The sequence below is a fragment of the Ctenopharyngodon idella genome, chromosome 4 (genome assembly GCF_019924925.1).
Source record: "Ctenopharyngodon idella isolate HZGC_01 chromosome 4, HZGC01, whole genome shotgun sequence".
In the NCBI taxonomy this organism is placed as follows: domain Eukaryota; kingdom Metazoa; phylum Chordata; class Actinopteri; order Cypriniformes; family Xenocyprididae; genus Ctenopharyngodon; species Ctenopharyngodon idella.
The window spans coordinates 3,825,617-3,849,278 of record NC_067223.1 but is presented as its reverse complement, the minus strand read 5'-3'; the positions used below and the strand labels follow the sequence as shown (position 1 = coordinate 3,849,278).

Sequence of the window (23,662 nt, the reverse complement as noted above, 5' to 3'; positions counted from 1 at the left end):
GGAGGCAGTGTGTAAAAGTGATTGACACAACTTGAGGTCGTATTTATTTTTTAATGTGTGAAAATTTTTGACAAGAATTTCTGATTTCTGTGTGCAAGGACCTTTAAATTCACCAGAATCATGTCGACAGATGAGGTAATTAAAATTACACAGTTATGATAGGTTGATTATAAGTATATTTGAGACTATAGACTATATAGGTCTGACTATGTGAGAACTATAGTTTAAATGAATCCCTTTTCTTTGCATGACACATTGATTTTATAGTACAAAATAGCTCTTTCGGTATAAACATTGTATAAACATTAGTTTTGTGTGTCCCTGAATGGAACAGAGGTTCTCGGGAGCGTGCGTAAACGTCACATCCTTTCTGCAAAAAGTCCCAAGTCATTCACATAAAAATCAGTCTACAAGCTTTCATAGACAACCTAGGATGACGGGAAGGTCTCGTTTTTAAGTTTCTTTACAAGCTGTTCACACATTGGCAATAAAATGCAATTAATACATGAAAATTCTTATATACAGCCCCTTTAAGAACTGCTCCATGAAAGGTTCTTTGGGGAATCCAAAATATTTCTTCAATAGAATTACTGTAAGAAAAAAAACCTTTATTTGGGTGTAGAACCAAGTCCTCGCCCTACATTTTTCAACAATTCAACAATTTCATCAACCAATTTCATTATGCATTCAGGCCAATATGGTAACTTCAAAGAGAGAAATCCTTCAAGGAAAACCTGCTCCCACTGACAGTTACAGAGGGATGGTGCAGCATCATAAGAGTAGCTGGAGGGTAATCTAGTGAACAATTGAACAAATTGTTTTTTTTTTTTTTACTGGACAATGAAGGGTACCAATGGGTGTTCTGAGAGTGGACTCATGGTCCTTTCTTTCTCTCTTTCTCATAAACTTGCTGACCAAGACTCAAAGGTGGCATTGGTGTGTGCATACCACTTTGGCCTGATGAGTAAGCAGAACTCAACCGCACAGACAGAGGACAGGAGTCCAACAGACAAACTGAAAAAGCAACACAGGACATGAAAACAGGGGAAACTAGACAGCTGTTCAACCCCAGCAGCAAAAACACCCTACAGGGATCGTAATTTAGTAGACTTTCTCTGACCCTTAGAATTAAATGGGCTGTGCCTATAAGACTGCCATGTGATTTAAAAATAGCACAAATTGGTGCAGTTGGTGTTTAAAAATAGCATCCATCTTACTATCTTCTTATTACTTCAAGTAACTGGTATAATCATAATCATCATCTTTATTTATCATTATTAGGGGCCAAGCACTGAAGGTGCGTAGGCTAGGCACCTATTGTAATCGTTGGCCTTCTTATTATTATTCTTCTGTTTCCACTCTGGAAGTCTATGGCAGCCCATAGAACCGTATGTTAAAAAGTTGTGAAATTTGGTACACTGATAGAGAGCAGTCTGAACTGTCACCATAGCAAATTTGGAGTCTCTAACTCAATCCCTCTAGCGTCACCAACTGTCCAAATTTGCACTCGCGTTTATGCTAATAACTTTTGAATCGTAGGGGCTAGAAACAAAATTCTTTTTTCCTCTGATTCCTTAGCTCAAATTTCCATCATGAAATTTTCCGTCATGAAATTTTTTCAGACATTTTGAATTTTCCAAAAAAACTACTTTTTCGAAATCCTCCTAGGCCAATTTTCACACAAGAGTTATGGCATTCAAGTTGATTTGTCAAACCGTTTTCGAAAAACTCACGAATCATATGTTAATTACAGACCAATAATCAATATTTTGTACTCATTTTCACATTTCTCAATCTGTCATTGTTTTTTGTTGTTTGCATAAACTATTATATATACAGAAAAATAAAAATAGAAAAAGCAGAAATACAAGGGGTTCTGATTTTTGATTGGGTTCTGATTTTTGCCAGACTGGAAGTTTAAACATTAAAGGGAGTTATCGTCCGTTTACATCGTACAATGATTTTTTTTAAAAATAAATAAAATTGAGTCAGAGGAGATAATGTGCACATTTGATTCTTCAGGTGATAAAGTCCTTTTTTGTGCGGTTTCTCCGACTTCTTGTTGCACTTTACACTGTTGATTGTTCCATAAACTGTTCCTGTTCTGCATTTTCTTTGAGTGGGTTTGTTACATATCTCAAAATCACGTCTCAAAATCTATCAAAAACATTTCCAGGTCATGTTTCACACCAAAAGAAAAAGTTATATAAATTTATAATTATATAATATATATAATTATCATTTATTTAAATATTGGAAAATCTGGTTTCTCATGATATGAGCCCTGATTCCACTTTGATTCCCAGTTCTTATGTTTTAAATACACTTACAAGTTTTTACAAACTAAAGCACAGCTAAATCAGCCAGTTATTTAGAGGGGCCAATCAATGGTAATGGTTGTGTTCTAGTATAAAACAAACTATAAATTACTTGAACTTTAGTGTTGTTGTTAAATTCGCAGTGATTAAGATGGCTCTTGTTTTTAAATTAAACAGTAAAAAGCGACCCCGCATTAAAACCTGCCTTTCAGCATAACAGTTAAAGTCTTGTTGTGAGAGCTGTTGCTGTAAAGAAGGATGTAAGACATTACTGTGCATGACATAATCATGGTCTGACCCCCAGGGCATCTTGGGGGAATACAGTTGCTATTAAGAGAGTTTTGAATGTTGAGGTGTATGTGCTAGAGAGAGAAAGAGATATCAGCTTTATATCAGATAACCAACAGTGGCTAAAACCAGGCCACTTCCTCTCCGCATCACTCCACCTTCCGTCTACATCCTCCCCCTTTCCTGTCTGTCCTCCTCTTCTTCTACAGCCGAGTTCACCCTGCAGCGATAATTCAGCCTATTTCATCTCCCTTCTCATCAGAGCCCAGATTTAATGCACAGTCTAAACCATGAGCCCTCAGATGTTGTCAAACGCTAAAGGAGGTCAAAGTGTTGTTTCAGAAACGTTCCACAAGTCTGAACACCGTGGATCAGATTCAGACAACCTGTTTACATTACCATCTACAAAACAATGACGGGTGGATGAAGCAAAGTCCCTGTTTCATTTTTTTTTTTTTTTTTAGTTCAGATGTAAATGTACATTTGCTACACATTTCCAAACTAATGTTTAAAGAGTTTCTGGTTTTAAAGGTATAGTTCACCCAAAAATGAAAATTCTGTCATCATTTACTCACCCTCACGTTGTTCCAAATCTGTATAAATTTCTTTGATCCGTTGAACACAAAGGAAGATATTTGGAAGAATGTCAGTAACCAAACAGATCTCACCCCCATTGACTAGCATAGTATTTATTTTTCCTACTATGGCGAGATCTGTTTGGTTACTGACATTCTTCCAAATATCTTCCTAAGAAGTGACTGTAAATAAAAACAAACAATCTGGAAACTGGATGTCCAACTGGGTGAGTAGTTTGTGATTAATCTGTCCATTTTTTCTCAATGTGACAAATTCAGGCTAATTTGCAAACTGTCTGTGAACATGATAGGCGGGCAAAAGGTGAACAGCCAATCATAATCCAGCATGTGTGGATCTCATGTGACTTTTCAACCATATAACATTGTTCCCTGCTTACATTCATTCCACGCTTTAGCTCAATGAGAACAAAATGAGCTTAAAGGAGGCATAAAACAAATTAACAAAAAAATAAGCTTTGTGCAAAGCTATAAATAACCTGATATTTTACTTATCGAATAAGCAAAAGCCTACATCCATCATGCAATTAGTGTAGACTGTGTAAAGTGGCCATTACAAACACCACCAAACAATCACTGTGAATAAAATCTATTTCAATGCCGTTTAAAAAACATTAGCAGACACTGTTCACGGTTTCTCAATTACAACAGCTCATAACAACATAGCTTTCCTGCTGGTACACATCTTCAGATTTATTCCGCCAAAGAGCCTCATAAAGCATTAGCGTGGAGTTGATGTGGCAAGGGCTAATAAAGCGCTGCCACACTAATTAATGGAGTCATTTGCACATGTGTAAGATCCACATCGAGAGATTTAACATCTCATTTTATAACATGATCAGTAAACAGTGTGTCTGAGAACCGGCATGTCACAAAGACAATCAATACATCATTATTGACCCACCACTCTTTTTGTAAAATGATCACGTAGCGCTGGATAGTAAAACAGCCAGAAATGAGTCACATGCTAATTTCTGTAATTCAAGTGTGTTTATCTATGTCTCTTTTGTGTTCTTCTACAGTATCATCATTTACTCACTGTCACACTGTTCCAAACCCGCATGGGATTATTTCTTTTATGGAACAGAGATGATGTTTTAAAGAATGTTCATGCTGCCATTTTCCATTTAATGAAAGCATAGTAAACAAATGCAACACACTGATTTGAATCTTAACTTTTATCTGTTCCTCACATAAAACTATAACATAAGGTTTCAAAACAGCTCATGGTCACTGAATGCCTTCATTGTATGGAAAAGAGCAGCGTGGACATTCTTCACAACTTTAGTGTTTAACAGAAGAAAAATAAAGTCATAAAGGTTTGGAACAGAAATAACAACAAACTTTTCACTGTAGGGTGAACAATCCCTTAAACATTTATCATAAAATTGCCTAAATACTATGGAAACTTTATATAAAGAGACAGAACGTTTTTGTACACTGGCATTCAAAAGTTTGGGGTCAGTATGGAGAATCACAAAAAGTTTTTTAACTTTGATAATAATATGAAATGTTTCTTGAGCTCCAAATCAGCATATTAGAATGATTTCTGAAGGACCATGTGACACTAAAAACTGGACTAATGATGCCGAAAATTCAGGTTTGCCATCACAGGAATACATCACATTGCCGAATTCGTTGTGTCTATTTACACTAAGTGTAAATAGCCTGTCTTGTTGGCAAAGGCTATTTACACTAACTCCACCCACAAATGTCTGGTTAGGACACACAAGATTAAAAAAGATACGTACCTTTCAATGTCTGCAGTGGCATTGTCCATAGGGAATGTGGCTCTAGGAAGTAACTTTGACGCGATCGACCTGACTTCGAATCCGCCTTTTGCCAAACTTGCTCTTCTCCCTTTTCCCATCACATATCAGGCATTTATTTTCAATAAAAATAAAGAAAATATTTGAAAAGTGGAAATAAAGCGCCTAACGAGTGTTTAACAATAAAGTATTTATCGGGTTAGGGGTAGGTGTAGGGAGTACTTTATTGTCCCAATAATGCAGCATCCATTTAATAATTTTAATAAATATAATCATTTACACTCTATGTTATTATTGCTTCCTGTTAATGTACTACAATACTGAGGTGCACTTATTGCAAAGAACTGCTACTTTTATATAGTGTAAATAGAATATATCGCCATTTTCTCTTATACTTCGTTTTTTTAAGTACGCGCACAGTTGAACACACAGCCTTGGAAATTATACTTCATTTGACTCGTATGCATACACAGGTGTTCGACGCATGCGCGGTTTTGAGCAATCTCTCGCCACGAGTTACAACCCATGTAAGTATATTTGTATTCTTTCATGCTAGAGTTGTACAAATGAGGGTACTTTCTAACCTCTTCGCACAATCTGTCGTCTATGTAGGCCTCTACTGTCGCTGTAGCTTGCATGCGTTCCGGTCTGTTCTGTTTATGAAGTTTTTCTTTGACTACCTTGTGAATTGACGCCCCCAGGGCATGGTTGCCACCTTGTGGATAAACTAATTACTGCAAAAAAAATGCGCATGTGCAACCTCCGTGTACAAGTACGCATGGCTACAAAAATCTGACAGTGCGTGTACAGTATGCACGTATTCTTCTGATGACGAAATTCGTATCACGCGCACTGTACGCTGACCCTCGCGTACAGGTAAAAAGTGAAGTATACTTTGGGTTTTAGTGTAAATAGCATATCGCTAAGAAAATGCTGCTATTGTCACTTAGTGTAAACAGAATATATCGCTATCAGTTTTAATTTCGTTGACAAATAATTTTCGTCATAATTTTCGTCAACAACATTTTTTCACGGACAAAAACGAGACGATGACCAAATAAAAATGTGTTTTGAATGACTAAAACTATAACTAAAATCTACTCTAATTTTCGTCAACGAATAAAAACGAGACGAAAATGAAAGAGAGGGACGATTTGGGAAGATATCCAGTCAGGACTCCTGTCCTGTGTGGAAGATGCGCACATTTGAAGTGTAATGTGCTGATCTCACCGCAGGAAATGCGACGCTGTTGCGCACTCTACAGGCTCGCGCAGCAGCACTCCAGACAATTAATGAATAGCGCACATTTATGCCAAGCGATTGCTTATAAGCTAATGTTGATGAATTATGACAATGTTTACTACACGATGTTTATATGGTAGTATGTGTTTTAGACGGTTGTAAGAATGCATATTTTATCTCCCTCATGAGCAGCCTGCTACAGTGCAGACTGCAGACATTTCAGAATAAGAGTCACGGTGTATTTCGGAATGGTTTATAATTATTATTTTTTCCTGGTCATTATTGTTATTTTGTTTACACAATAAACTGTATTTAATTTAATTTCTATTTAATTCATAGTAAAATACTGTATCTAAGAACATTATTTGACACATTATTCAATATATTTTACAAGTATAAGGGTTATTATAGTTAACTAAACCTAAAACCAAAGAAATCTTCATTACTTGAAATAAACGTTAACTGAAATAAAAAATAAATATATATATAAAAAAATGTAAACTTATTTTATTTCATCTAGTTTCTAAGCTTTAGCTTAACCTGAGGTATTAAAATATACAGAAATAAAAACTTATAGACATTTAAAAGCAAAAACTAAAAGACATAAACACACAAAATTACTAAAACTTTTAACTAAAATTACAATGAAAGCAGAAAAACTAAAAATTAAATCTAATAAAAAATTTAAACGATGACAATGATACAAACAATGATAAGTGTGTCAATCCCTGAAAAGTACTGAATTTTACTCTTTCATTTCTTTTTGGACTGTCAAAAACTGTCCGCTTTGGCGAGCAAAGTACAGTTGGGTGAACATAAGCAGTCTGGGGAATATCAGATGTACCTATATCAGTGTATAGGATCTGTGTATTGTTAGAGAAATGCTTAATGCATTACAATTTAACTAAATTAGATTTTAGTCGACTAAATCTACTGTAGATTAAGTCGACTAAAACTAAAACAATTTCAGATAAGTAAAATATGACTTAAACTAAATGGCATTTTAGTCAAAAGACTATGACTAAAACTAAATCAAAATTTGCTGTCAAAATTAACACTGATCGCTATTTTCACAGTGTAAATAGCATCTATTGCTAAGAAAATATGCTATTTTTACTTAGTGTAAATAGCATCTGTTGCTATTTGCACTTAGTGCAAACAGCCGCTGCCTTTAAAATATATCAAAATAGAAAGTTTAAAATGTAATGATATTACACAATATTACTAGTTTTTACTGTATTTTTTGATTAAATAAATGCAGCCTTGGAGAGCATAAAAAACTCTTTGCAAAAACTTAAAAAAAAAATTCCCCAAACTTTTAAAAGAGTAGTGTACATGACACTCAAATCCACAACACCCTTTTTTTCATACTCTACAACATAGACCCAATCGCCTTCAGTACCGTAAGCAAAGCTAAAACCTCCACTAGGAACAAGAATATCACTGAGGGAAAGTGAGAACTACCACACAACAAAACCTTCTTTTCTCTTCCGCCAGGACCACGGAGACTTCTGGAAGGAGAGCTGTAAGGACTTGTGACTAGAATTACTGACACACTTTTCCTTTGAGCGTCGAGCTAATCTGGGTTTAGGCATGATTACGTAAGCCATCGCATTTTCCCATGTCTCTGGGCAATAGTAGCGCAGCTGAAAACCGCGCTTGGTGATTTTTAGTCCTCTTTGTTCGGGAGGACTGACTTGGATGCAGATTTTAGTATCACCAGTTTCAGCTGCTGCAATCACACATGGCCAGCTGTGACATGCCCATGTTTTTACAGTCTCTCAGCTGTGGAAAAAAAAATGACTGAATCGCACAACATAAGAACAAGCTAACTGTATCTTATGAGTGTGAAATCAACATTTATCATTTCTTTCCACAACACCGCTGATACTCAGATATCCTTATGGGAATATGATGTCTAGCTTAAGACAGTTTTGTTTTTGTTTAATGGTGCTTTCTTGGTAGGAACAAGCTGATATGTGGACCAGACTTTATGCTGACAGTCGAAAGTCTGGTTACTTTATCAACAGCATAACGTAGGTGTAGTTGTCATACCTGTGGCAGTGCGGAGCTGAGCTGCCGCTGCAGTGAGTCCCGGTCATAGATGACGTCCTGCAGGTGCTGCTGGGCAAGGGCCAGGCTTTCTTGTGTCTCTCTCAGGGTGTCCAACAGACGGTCTCTCTCGTCCAGCATGTTCACCATCAACTGCTCGAAGTGGGAGTCAGGGTCGGAGGCGCTGCTCTGGGAGCCACGCTGGCTCAGCGCAGTGTCCTCGCTGATCGTGGGCATCACTTCGCACATCATCTTTACCTGTCGAAAGAGGACTGAAGCTTAGAATACGCATGGAGATATCCGTAAAGCTGCTTTGAGTCAACGTGTATTGTGAAAAGTGCTATACCCTGTAAACCTGAATGAGTTGGCAAAACTCAAAAAATTTGAGGTAATCGGTTACATCAAATTTAAGTTAAGAAATGTAAAGTTTAAGTAAGCAGAACTAGCAGAATTCAATTTTGTACTCATACATTTCGATTGCTCTTAACTTGAAATTTTTGAGTAACTTAGCGATCTATAACTAATTAATTCAGCAAATGCTAATTGGTAACACAATGCTTTGATAACTTTAGCATAGAATAGCAATTGCTGAAAGAGTACGGCAATATAGAACATTGATAAAATACCTATTCTCAAACTAATACCTGAAAGTATATATAAAGCATTAAACACTACTAAATCCACCACTTAACATTAATCTTGCACAAAAATCATTATATAGCACTTAATTTTAGCATTTATTCTCCCTTTCGAGTGTCATGGCAAAGCATGCTGGGAAATAGAAATCCCAGCCCAGTTTCAGGTAAATTTAAGTTTATCTAAATTAAAAGTTCATAAAACTCAAAACAATGAAACAATTCAGATTACTTAAAATGAAAAAAAAAAAAAAAAAAAAAAAAAAACTAATCATAAAAGTTAATTTGATTTAACTAATTTGTTTAATTTGAGTTTGCCCTACTCAAACCAATTAATTATTTTGAGCTTTAGGGTTTACGGTGTATTTGACAACTTTGACATGACTTGGTTCGGCAAATTGTACATTTTGAGACCAGTTTTAATAATAATGAAAATAAATAATATTTAATATTATCAATAAAATATCAAAAATATCATCACGTTTTGATAGTAATAAAACATTATTTATTTATATTTTAATTTAATTAAAAAAAACATAATAATAAGATAAGGTTTTTTATAAGATTTTTAATATTATACATTGCTGTTCAAAAGTTTGGGGTCAGTAAAACAGTAAGGAATTTATAACATTACAAAATATTTCCATTTCATTTCTATATCAATTCATTAAAAGAATCCTGGTTGGTGGTTTCCACAAAAGTATTAAGCAGCTCAACTGTTTTCAACACTGATAATTATAATAAATGTTTATTGAGCACCAAATCAGCATATTAGAATGATTTCTGAAGGATCATTTGACACTGAAGAGTGGAGTAATTCAGCTTTACCAACACAGAAAAAATTACAATTTGAAATATTTTACATGATTACTGTTTTACTGTTTTAATCAAATAAATGCAGCCTTGTTGAGAACAAGAAACTTCTTTCAAAAGCATTAACAAATCTTACCAAACACCAAAATTGTGAAGGGTAGTATCCTATATACTTTAAGTGTAAAAATCAAACGTCTATAGAAAAACATACTGCTAGTTTATGTCAACTCTTTTGTGTCTATCTGTTAAAATGCTTGGAGCATCTGTGAGTAGACAGCATGTAGACTGTATGTACATAGTGGTGATGTGTGTCTGCTCCTGTTAGACTCAAAGCTGTCAGGATTGTGACGGCTGGTAGCTGTAGGGGAGACCAGCAATAAAAACATGCGGGGCCACAGAGCTCCACGCCTGGGCTGTGATGATACAACACAGGCAGAGCGGGTGGAGGAATCTCCTGGCAAGGACGAGATGTGTTTGTGTGTGTTTACAACAGAGTGAGTGGAGAAAGAACAGATGAACACAGAAAGAAATAGTCTTGGCAAGTGTAGGGGTGTGTTTTCGATTCACCCGAGACACAAACATATGCCAGCTCAGTTCATTGACCGGTGCATCTTGGGCCCTGTTAATGTTAACTATATACAAAATGAATCTGTCTGAATATTGCTGTAGTAGAGTATATGTGAAAGGTAAAGCAGAGATGTCATGGGAGGTTGAGCTCCCTGCACTCTGGATTTCATGCTATAGGCCAGAATGCATCATTTCCTCTATTGTTTATGTAACAGGGTTTCCTGCAGCACCATGACCTGGAACAGACCACAGCCACCACCTGTGCCATTTATCTCTGGTGGCTTATATATTAAACCTTTACTGAGGATGGCAAGCATATAACCATATTTAGGATTAGGGGGGGATAAATGTAATAATTTAAAGATGTGGGTTCCATTTGCAGAGTCTTGAAAAAGGAAGTCATTTTGTCAAGGAAGTAACATGAGAAAATAATAAATAAAGCAAAAATAAATATTATTAACACACACACACACACACACACACTATATATATATATATATTATTTTAGTATTATTGATTCCCTATTACAGTATATATTAATATTTTAAATTAGCTTTTGTTTTGTTTTTTGTTCATTTATTTTTAGTCATTTAAAGTAACTTAAACTTATTTTATTGCAACATTTCTAATTTCCATTTATGTTTTTATCTAATATTTATATTAGGGATGCACGATATATCAGCAACCATATCGGTATCGGCCGATAGATGTGCTTTTTTATAATGTTATCATTATCGGCCCAATAAGAAAATTTGGCCGACATATTAAAGCCAATAAATATCGGATTATTTCCTTCAACTGAAACACTTCAGATGCGCTCTGTTCACCATGATGGTTCTGAATTGCTTGAAATATGATTGGAGTCACTTCAAAAAGGAAAATACAGTTAAGTGCAACATGTACAGCGCAAGTTTGTATAGGCTACATAAAATTATAATGAGAACATTATAATTGTGTGCTTGGGACATGGCTTTTCATGGTGAGACTTCTGTCTTTGTAATCAGGCTCTCAAAAATTATATAAAAAAAATTGCATTTAGATTTATCGGGGGGAAAAAAAATGGTTATTGGCTTTCATATAAAGAATTATCGGTTATTGGCATCGGCCAAAATTTTCATATTGTTGCATCCTTAATTTATATTTTATTTTATTTCAGCTTTAATTCAGTTAACAAAAAAATTTTATATAGTTTTTTGTCATCTTTATTTTAATTAACAGAAATGATTTTAATAATTTTAGTTTGTTAATAATAACAACAACACTGAATATAATATATTATAAAACAGTTAGTTCCTGTCCTTGATTCTGATTAGTCAATAGCTGTGTTTTATTCACGATAAAACACGGCTATGACTGCTTCACCCAACGGTTCTGTGTATCACTGCACAACACCCTTAGCAACCACTCTTAGCAACGTAAACTGTATGTTCTCAATTGATGTTGTTCATTGAAGCTTACTGTATTATGTAGAAGAGTATTGTGAGAAAGAGATCGAGTGAGCGAGTTTAATACCTGCATTCAGATTTAGCATTTTCCTTCAGGTCAGTCCTATGTTCATGATAAAAAATCTGTTTAAATGTCCGATGTATTATCTTGTCCTTTTAACAGTTAAGGGGTTTTCCCGTGACTGACAGCGCTAGTCAGAACATTTGTCAGTTGCGTCTTTTTCCGTGTTCACAACAATTCAGTCTTTTCAATATAAAAGTCTTCGCTACTGACTGACAAACTCATAAAGACAGTCTTTGCCGCCATCTAATGGCGTAATAATGTAACTTCTGTTGCTGTTCATGGTCAGGGACTATTTTTTCTGGTGGAAGGAAGGCTTTTAGTGATTTTACTTCATGAAAGTTGCATTGATACATATTTTTAATATTTGCATTGTGTGGTACCCGTTTTATAAAAGTAATAAGGTACTTGAGGCTAGTGCTGTATCGTGAATAAATCACAGCTGAAGGGGTTGCAGGCACTCCGCTTCACGTCAATAAATTATGTGATCGAGGCGAATTGTCAGTGTTGACGGTGTCGTCATAGTCATGAGATGAATGAAGATCTCTGTTCAAGTTAGCCTACTGCCATTAATCATACCTGATTAATGATTGTAAACTGTGGTTAGTGTGTTTAGATGAAGTATCTGTGAAGAACTGCACATGAATAAATCCCAACAATCCCGTGCTATGGGCACAGCCATTGATACAGGCTACAGTGGAAGTTATTTTACAATACTATTTGAAGATCTGCTTTCCGAACACGGAAGTGTGATAAAGGCCTATAATTTGCTTCACCAAATGGAACTGCAAAATTAATTACTGTTTTCAAACAGTCATTAATTTAAATTCAAACAAGATTTTCCGTCTCTATACACATATAAGCATCCAAAAATTAGTCCATTTCATTGCATTATTTACAGAAGACATATGGCCTACATTCTTACTTTTCATGTTTGCAGATAGTAGGCCTATACATGTCCATCCTAAGCGGACTCTCACTGGCAATGGGCCCTGAAGACACTATGTGAACAGGCTGTTAGCCAGAGTCCCACCATCTCCCAGCTAGCCACTAACTGCTAACTTTAGACCCACAAACGCTCTGGGCTGCGGCCAGCTCTCCTGTCTCCAACCGAGCATGCAATGGAGAGCCCTGAAGCTGCCTGGAAAAGTGGGAGTTTTTTTCCCCTCCTGCTGCTGTAGATAAAGAGACAATTCAAAAGACAAATTAATGTGCAAAGGTCTGTCACGAGTTAGACCACGTCGAAAGTTTCTCATAAACCGCCACTGGGTATCAAAACGCTTGACAAATGTCACTTAGATAACAGATGATTTTAGCAAAGCTTAAGAACTGACCTAAGTTGGCTGCTACATTAAAAATAAAACAAGATATTTTATTTTTTTTTATGTAATGTATACATTAATACAATGAGAACAACTCAAGATTGAAACAAATACAATTGTTCCACAAGCTACTTATTTAAGAATAATTAAATGATTCAATTGCACAATCACGCTTTTGAACAAAGAACACAAGCTATGTATTAAAAAAATCCAAAAAATAAAATAAAGCAAAATAAATATTGTTGCAACAAATATGATGGTAACACTTTAGTATGGGGGACAATTCTCACTTTTAACTAGTTGCTTATTAGCTAGAATATTAGCCGTTTTAATAGTACTTATAAAGCAGACATAAAATATAAAATATATACAACAGTTCTTTCTGGTTCTCGAATCTGGCTGAGAGCCGTGAGATATTCATAACAGCATTCCTACCTTTTAACTGTTTGAATTAGACGCTTTCAGTGCTCGTGTACCCGCCGAGAACAGCTTAATCTCGGCCAGTGCTTCGGGGATTTGCCGCTGGCTCTTTTAGTGGTTAAACATGAGATATAATTCATTTTGGGTACATAAATCAGACAATCTTTGGTTTTATTAATCTATTACTGGTTCCTGAGCAAATCGAATTGGGCTATGTTAAATTTAATATTAAGGCTGTATTTAACTTACATCCTGTTTTTGTACGTTTGACTGAATTGTACATTTGTGTTTATTACCTATTGTCATTTATAATGGCTATTGTTGTTCATTTAAATATTGTTGTTCTATAAATATTATTTTATATAAATAATATGTTGTATTTGGTATTGAGAAAGGGTCCATTAGTGCGTAATATGGATTGAGTGAAAGTTAGATTAATATGCCATTAGACATCAGCAAACTTTACGAGTGAATGAGTCAGTTGCAAGAGACTTTTAAATTGAAAGGAACTTTTGTAAACAAAGGACATTTTAGCGCTGTTATGGAAAATTCCTTTAACTGTAAAAAGGACAAATACAAAGATCGCTTTCCTCAGCAGACATTCAAACAGATTTTTATAATGGATATATTACGGACATCGACCTGAAGAATGGATGTTATATCAGACACAGGTAATGCTCACTCAGGCAATCTCTCTCTCTCTCTCTCTCTCTCTCTCTCTCTCTTTCTCTCTCAATAATACTGCACAAAATACAATGAGTTTCAATGGACAGAACATTTCTTTGTTATTAGTTCTAAAGTGACGTTTTAGAAATAGTAACGGAGCCTTGGTCAAACTGTCAATTTGAGATTTGAATCCCTGGCGGAAGGAAGTAGTTCTGCATAAAAGAGGATTTTAAAGACACTCCAGTTATTTCTTATTTATTTACACACTCGTACCGTCAAACTGTTGTATAAACGTAATATCACACTCGTAGCTGTGTGATATGGCTGTATATCAGCATGCTGTGATTACCTACGGCCGAATCACAGCCGTGCTGATATACAGCCATATTGCATGGCTACGAGTGTGATATTGCTCATATAATATAATATAATATAATACCAATAATAAAGTTTTTTTTTCTGAGATCCTTAAGTGCGCCGTAAATGTGAGATATATTAAAAAAAAAAAAAAAAAAAAACTCTACGTCACTGTGATTGTCTTATTATACTGTCAATTACATAATGCCCATCTATCATGTTCGCAACTGCTCAGAAAATGGTGCAGTTGGTTAAATGGTGCAGAGTGGTTAAACTGGTGGAGTTAATAACCTTATTCGGAATCTATTCAGAAATCACCACTTTCTGTCTCCTACAAATTGAAACAAACCTGAAATTACTTGAAATAATCTGTAAATAAGGCCTCATACATCTAGAAGCATCTTCTCATTTCTGTCGCAGTCTACATTGGCGACTGTTCTCAAGGTAGTTATTGGGAAACTGATAGTTGATCAATACAAAACAATCACCACCAGTCGTCCTTACCCTTGGCCCGTAGAGCTTTCTGGTCAGGAAAGTAATTTTCAAATAAGAAAAATACTGAGTGTACACCAGATGGTTGTCGAATTGAGATAAAAGTGCTCTGGAATCACTATAAGCGAGGGAAAAGTTAAAATCAAAGCAAAATCAAAGCTTTTTCCTGATGTTTCAAGAGTACTGCAGGAATATCCAGATATAACAGAGAGAGATGAGTGAGGAGAGAGACAAAGGAACTGGAATAGAAGCGACGTCTCAATGCCATATGCCAATCAATAAATTATTTATGTGGGAGAGAGTCTGGGACTCCCTCTCAATCACTGCACAAACACTCACAAACATCCCCGCACACTTATCTGGCTACAATGGGGGGAAAAGGACCTACATTTATTTTCACACAACACTGACACATTGAGTCACATTTAGAGAGTGACGTCAGAGACAGACACCTGCTGCAGCGCTCAGCACCCACTTTCACAGCAGTCTGGATGTGCCAGCTTACAAACCACCTCTTACGTCACTATTACACATGATCAGTGAGCACAACGAGCAAGTAAAGAGTTTACTGAATAGCTTAGATATAATGAAAAAGGCTCTGTGTTGTGTCGACACAGAATCATATATGACACATCCACGATTTATAGTCATAGCTATAATTAGAACAATTAATTTTTTTCTTTGATTTTTATTTTTGATGTTTGATATAATGACAACTACAGATGAAATTAAACATGTCTTGTTCTTTGTCTTTTTAGTCAGCTGGCATTTTTTTAATGAATGTTTGTGTCATGAATGTGATGAATGTGAAAATGGCAAGATACAGGCAAAAGGTCACATGAGATGAGGAGGAGCCTCTACTGTGATTGGCTATTTATCCTGTAAATTACATAATGCCCAAATATTATGTTTGCAACCTCTCATTAAATTAATCTTTCAGCCTAGAAGCTTAGCATGTCGCTAGCTGATTAGCTCGCTAGCTTAGCCTATACCTGTTTACGCACCTGTTCAATTACACACTTTAAACATTTATATGTTTTTGTTTAATCAAGGATTACAAACAATAACCTTGTGAAAACAGGCATAGCCAATTGTTTTACACAGACAGCACAAGCAACAGCGACTGCACGTGATACAACAAAATTAAGAAAAATGTAACTTTATGCAGTTGTGTAGTGATTCAATAAGGTGACTACCAATGGGTGTGAAGGCACTGGATCTTACAAGATCTATTTCCTGTGAGATACTGTAATTGAGTTTATTTTACTGTTGTATATGTCTTCATGTTTGGATTTGACGCTACAGAAAAAAAAACAAAAAAACAAACAAATCGAAAACAATGACTTCTCAAATACTTAAATTTACAAATGAAACTGAGAACTAGCATTTATACGGTGGCTGAGAGAGATCATGCAAATAGTAAAAACACCAGAAGTTAAGAAAATATCTTCATCAGTTTCACAACACGTGTGCTCCAAATGCTCACAATGCAAATAAATACAGAAACGCACTGCAAGTACTCACAACACAACCAAATACAGAAACACGCTGCAAATACTCACAGCGCAACCAAATACAGAAACGCACTTCAAATACTCACAATGCAACCAAATAAAAAAAAAAACAGTGTAAATACTCACAACACAACTACATACAGAAACACGCTCCAAATGCTCACAACGCAAGCAAATACAGAAACGCGCTGCAAATACTCACAACGCAACCAAATACAAAAACACGCTGCAAATACTCACAACGCAACCAAATACAGAAACACGCTTCAAATACTCACAATGCAACTATATACAGAAACGTGCCGAAAATACTCACAATGCAACCAAATACAAAAAACAGTGTAAATACTCACAACGCAACCAAATACAGAAACGTGCTGCAAATACTCACAACGCAACCAAATATAGAAACGCGCTGCAAATACTCACAACGCAACCAAATACAAAAACACGCTGCAAATACTCACAACGCAACCAAATACAGAAACACGCTTGAAATACTCACAACGCAACCAAATACAAAAACACACTGCAAATACTCACAACGCAACCAAATACAAAAACACGCTGCAAATACTCACAATGTAACCAAATACAGAAACACGCTGCAAATACTCACAACGCAACCAAATACAGAAACATGCTGCAAATACTCACAATGCAACCAAATACAGAAACACGCTGCAAATACTCACAACGCAACCAAATACAGAAACGCGCTGCAAATACTCACAACGCAACCAAATACAAAAACACGCTGCAAATACTCACAACGCAACCAAATACAGAAACATGCTGCAAATACTCACAACGCAACCAAACAGAAACGTGCTGCTAATACTTACAGCACAACCAAATACAGAAACACGCTCCAAATACTCACAATGCAACTATATACAGAAACGTGCCGCAAATACTCACAATGCAACCAAATACAAAAAACAGTGTAAATACTCACAACGCAACCAAATACAGAAACGCGCTGCAAATACTTGCAACACAAATACTCACAACGCAACCAAATACAGAAACGTGCTGCAAATACTCACAATGCAACCAAATACAAAAATGCACTGCAAATACTCACAACACAACCAAATACAGAAACACGTTCCAAATACTCACAACGCAACTATATACAGAAACGTGCCGCAAATACTCACAACGCAACTATATACAGAAACGCGCTGCAAATACTCACAATGCAACCAAATACAGAAACGCACTGCAAATACTCACAACACAACCAAATACAGAAACACGCTCCCAATACTCACAACGCAACTATATACAGAAATGTGCCGCAAATACTCACAACACAACTATATACAGAAACGCACTGCAAATACTCACAACACAACCAAATTCAGAAACACCCTCCAAATGCTCAACGCAACCAAATACAGAAATGCACTGCAAATACTCACAACGCAACCAAATACAGAAACGTGCTGCAAATACTCACAACACAACTATATACAGAAACGCACTGCAAATACTCACAACACAACCAAATTCAGAAACACCCTCCAAATGCTCAACGCAACCAAATACAGAAATGCACTGCAAATACTCACAACGCAACCAAATACAGAAACGTGCTGCAAATACTCACAACACAACCAAATACAGAAACACGATCCCAATACTCACAACGCAACTATATACAGAAATGTGCCGCAAATACTCACAACACAACCAAATACAGAAACACGCTGCAAATACTCACAATGCAAACAAATATAGAAACGCGCTGCAAATACTCACAACACAAATAAAGAAACGTGCTGCAAATACTCACAACACAACCAAATACAGAAACGCAAGACATGCTGTAGCATGAAAGCATGAAGCTGTAGCATGAAACGGTCTCAATTTTTGTCTATTTTTCAGAAAATTTCAGTTGCTAAAATTTATTAGCATGATCCTACATTCTACATAGAAATAGTAGTAAAACATTATGAATGAAACTTGAATAAATAAAAAAAAAAAATCAAAAGCAAACGCATCTTCACTTTGTAATCTATAGGAAGCGGGGTCACATTTTGATGGTCCCCTTTAGACATTCTGTTGACTATAAGTAATGTTGCACCTAACTTCTATTAGGGTATTAACTTAGTATTAGTAGACTGTTAGGGGTAAGGTAAGGGTTATTAGAAAAAAACTGATATGTAGTTGCAAAGTTACTTACAGTCAGTAGAATGTCTGTTGGGGGACCATTAAAATAAAGTGTTAACAGATATTAAGCAGACAGTCTAATAATACTCTAATGTAAATGAAATTGACATACATGTGCAATGTTACTTATAGTCAACAGAATGTCTAAAGGGGACCATCAAAATAAAGTGTTACCAGAAGCGGCAGGAAGAAAGGAAAGAAAGAAAGGAAGACAGAAAGAAAGAAAGAAAGAAAGAAAGAAAGAAAGAAAGAAAGAAAGAATGACGCAGCAGGATCGGAAGAGGGGAAGAGAAAAGCCATTACAGCATCTTAAGAGAAGAAGACTCCCATCTATATTTCATAACTCCAAACAGCCCCTAACATCAGACATCAGCAGTGAGGCTGGCAAGACTTCAAAACTTTAACTGTGGAATGATCCAGAGTTCAACTTCTGCCTATGAGATAGATATTGGTATTCAATGAACACAAAGAACAATGGAATCTTATGTCTCTTTAGGACATCAATTGCTTTATGATATTTTACAGTGGAAGGACAGTGGCCATTCTGTTTTTACATTGCTCAAGGGATCTATGGCCTTGTTGTAGTGGGACCTCAGAGAGGAATTACGCCACTTTTTAGCAGTAAAACAGGTTAAATAAAGGTGTTTAAATCCATTCTGCAGATTTTTTCCATAATATATTTTGCTGATCAAGCCCTTCATGATTAGTTAATGAGCAAACAGAGTCAAATAATCCAATAATGGACTGCACCAAGTTGCAAGTAGGGGATTTGTAAATAGCGGTGGTCCAAGCATGTGGGCTGGACTGAATAAATGAACAAAGGAATGTGGATTATTGACTGTTAACACATCACAGCTCACATTTAACAAAAGGTCAAGGGCATAGAATATTTCCAGGATATTTGGCATAACATCCAGCACTGAAATTTAATGCAGATGGGCACAAACCCAAAACTCCTCGATGGCATATTTGGTGCGAGAGTGCTGTGCACTGTATTTTAAACCCACATTTCAATCTGAGTATTGAGTGGAGCACAAGGCAATGCCCAGAGTAAAAGCCCCAATGATGACAACAAGAGCGATCATATTCCACACACACTGTCTGAATGAATGGATAGCTGTGGGGGGAGGGAGAGAGAAAGAGAGGTACAGAGTGAGAGGAAAGGGAGGGCTGAGGTGAGTGAGTTCAATGAAATCTGTGGATTTTTGTGGTTATTCAAGACAGGCAAAGAACCGCATATAACATATATAACCAACCACACAAATGATGATATAATGTTGTATGTGATATACAGTGTGAGTGAAAGACTAGTAAAACATTTTCTATTTTGATTTTCTTCATTTAATGCAAATGCTTTCATTAAGTATAATATCAGTATATCATTGAACTGAAATTTCAGTGCAAACTTAATTTTTTGAGAAAATGGACATTAAAATGTCTTTGGTTTGCGCTTGCAGCTTTAATGACAGCATGAACTCCACAAGTTTGTTCACATTGTCAATGTGCAAAATGTATTTTAATTTGACGTCATTTTAAACATTTATTTTTTTTATGTCATTACGTTTATTTATATATATTAAGTATAATTTAGAGATATACAGTATAATTTTTAGGGATGCACTGATATGAACATTTTGGCCGATACCGATAATTATTTATATTTGAAAGCCGATAACCGATATATTGGCCGATTTTTGAGATATTTCAAGCAATTCAAAACAATCATGGTGAACTGCAGCATCTAAAGTGTCTCAGTTGAAGGAAATAATCCATTATTTATCATCTTTAATATATCTGCCAAATTTTCTTATTGGGCCGATACGATAACATTAAAAATGAATATATATTAGCCGATACCGATATGGTGGCCGATATATCGTGCATCCCTAATAATTTTAAATAGATTTAAATATTTTTTATCTTTATATTATATTTGTTATATAAATTTAAATTAGATTTTAAATCCCAGATTTTCAACCGTGGTTTTTGACTAGTGATTTCATTTATTTTATGCCATTATATTAACTATTTTTTTTTTTTTTTTAAATATTATATTTAAATGTTTTTGTTTATTTAGAGGTGTAAATTAGATTTTATATACCTGATTTTCAACGGTAGTCTTCACTGATTTTTCACTGATATAACCTATAATAAACTCGCACACATTCAGTGGTGTGAAAAAGATCTTTTCCACCACACACCCCCTGCCAAGGTCATACAAACCAGCTGTACATTTGATAAAATACAGCAAAAATGGCTGAGGTAGACTTTACACACCAGCACAACCAACAGGGTCAGTGGGACACGGAGGCCGTCCTATTCTCAGCCTGTCTGTCTACAGTACAGACCATTAGAGGCAAGAAACACCAGTGTTTCCACCATGATTCTCCATCTATACTACCCAGTTGCTTCCATGTTTAATGTTAGTAGCAAAAATTGCTAAATTTGAGATTTGAAAGCAGACAATGCTGTACGCTTAGTTCTATATACACATCATTTTTTTGGCCTTGAACTTAAAGGAATATTTTGACAGCTACTACGGAATATTTTATACTTTTAAAAAAAAATGCATGGAACAGTCACACACTTCCTTTAATAGACATGATGTGATGGCATGACAATTTTTACACAATATGGCCAGGTGACAGTAAAAATTCATATAAGCATTTGCGTGTAATATCACAATTAAATGTGTTGATTAATCCTTCAAATTTCAATAAAAGCTTCATGCTGAAATAAATCAAACATTCTTTGCTTGACTGTACAGCTAAACATTTGTACATTAGAGCATCACGTTCACATTCACTCAGTCCAGCAGCACATGTGAATAAGGTCCATTACAGCCGGACCACAGGCAATGCAGGAACAATTCCCATGACATTCCCAGTACACCTAGCAAGCCGGCATGTTATAGTGATCTCATCTCTTTCAAAACAGCCTTTTCCGCTGCTGTGACTCTAATTGGAGAGAATCCTCAACCATTGTCTCAAGCGCATTACATCATGCCTGTCTTTGCCTCTTTCTCTCTCTCCCTCCCTCCTCTCTCTTTCCTTTCTCTCTGTCAGTGTCTTCCATTGATCTATACACCTTTTCCCTGTATGAGATATAAAAGATTATCATCAGTTCAACAGAATACACTTGCATTCATTCATTAATTCATTCATGCATTCATTCATTGATTGACTGATTGATTGATCTATCTATCTCTGTTACTACAGCAATACCTCTCACATCTGTTGGAAGTTTCCTTTCACTAAACGGACATTTCCAAATCACCTTGAGAATGGTGCACAAAGAATATGGCATTTACACATAAGTCAGACACAATGACTGTTGCATTGTATTTTGCATGCTGTCTTATACTCACTGTTCACTATGCAATATCAATGACAGCTGCAATCTAAGCGCGAGCGCACAGCTGCTCCAATCATCCGATTCACTACAAGGAAGCTTCACTGGCCAAAATCAGCACTGGTCCGGAGAAACCCGCATGAATATCCACCGCTGGCATCCTCAGAAACGCGATACTGTCCCGTATATCGATGACATTTTGATTTCCAGATATGCCCATTAGTAATAAAATGGCACGTTAAGGATTCAGCGGCGAGAGCAGCGGTGGTTGGTAGAGACCATTGTTCAAGAAAAAAGGGGGAGTTCACTTCTGTCTTAAAGTTGCAGCTTTCCAACAAATAGTAGGATCTCCTCCATTCGTTTCTCTGTTCACACATGCAAATGTTCTGTGTATTTTATTTTTAAATTAATAACATTTAGGAAACATCGTCTTAATTAGGTTACCCGAATCCACCAGAACATAACTCCATAAAAATGACTAATAAACATTAAACACTTATGTAAACACTGCAAAAGTGCATGTTTCAGTGCGTGTTTGTACTAAATACCGTCAACAATAAACGAAAACTACAGAACCAAATGTTAGGAAGATTCTCGATGGCAGGGGCGAAATTATAGACAAACAAACAAACAAACAAACAATAAATTAATAAATAAATACAGTTAGAGAGAGAGAGAGAGAGAGAGAGAGAGGGGGGGGGGGGTTAAATAGTATTGAATTAATGCAGCTGCTGTTTACACGACACCGTTTTCAACTAAAAACGGAAAACTTTTGTGTTTTGGCCGTTCATTTACAAGACAACTGCGTTTTAGGTGCCTGAAAACGCAAACTTTTGCAAGGTTTTGAAAACGGTCTCCGTGTAAACAACAAAAACGCGAATCTGTGAAAACAATGACATCATGCACATGTGTATTACATGTTCAGGCCCGTTTACACTAGCGCGTTTTTGTTTTAAAACAGCGTTTTAAAATGAAAACGATCCTCGTCTACACTGGCGTTTCCACAGCCGATCTCTGTCTACACTACATGGTGAAAACGCATGTCACATGACCATTCATGCACACTGGGCATGCGCGTACAAGTGTAAACAGTTGACTCTTGTGCATGTAGGCAGCTGCAGTATTAAAGAATGAAGAGTTTAACTGCACAATGGCTGCTAAAAATGACAACAAAGCCAGCAAAGATTGCAGTTCAGTCTCCGTGTTATTGTTTACATGGTCGTCAGGGATACACAAAGCGAACGTGGGCAGCCACGCCATCATTTTCAAAAGTCTCTGTTTTGGTCCGTTTATACTGAAACACAATCCCAATGTTTTCAAACTAAAACGGGGTCTGCAGCGTTTTCGAAAGTCTCCGTTTTTGAGGTTCTAAAACGACGGCGTAGTGTAAACGAAAGGCGTAACCATACCAAAACTTATGCATTTTATAACGAAAACGCACTAGTGTAAACGGGGCCTCAGTCTATAGTGTTTCATCGCCATCTAATGGCCTGCCAGCAGAATACAGCATTTTTAGTCGTTTTCACAGATTCGTGTGAATGGGGATTGGTTTGACAATGGTGTCGTCTGTACACAGAAA

At 36.1% G+C, this 23,662-nt stretch overlaps 1 protein-coding gene across 11 annotated transcripts in view; it reads right to left on the bottom strand.

Annotated features, from left to right (window-relative positions):
- ppfia2 (PTPRF interacting protein alpha 2) overlaps nt 1-22,372 on the bottom strand; it is a 188,186-nt gene extending 165,814 nt beyond the window's left edge. For 6 of the 11 annotated variants that reach the window (XM_051890693.1, XM_051890702.1, XM_051890695.1 and 3 more), the window contains exons 1-2: nt 22,100-22,372; nt 8,266-8,520 (exon numbers count right to left, since the gene is read on the bottom strand). In XM_051890693.1, coding sequence (XP_051746653.1) covers nt 8,266-8,514 — 249 coding nt within the window. In that variant the 5' untranslated portion in view covers nt 8,515-8,520; nt 22,100-22,372. The remainder of the gene's footprint in view (nt 1-8,265; nt 8,521-22,099) is intronic. The other 5 variants (XM_051890699.1, XM_051890697.1, XM_051890708.1 and 2 more) reach the window with 2 other exon arrangements.
- Between the last annotated feature and the right edge of the window lie 1,290 nt (nt 22,373-23,662).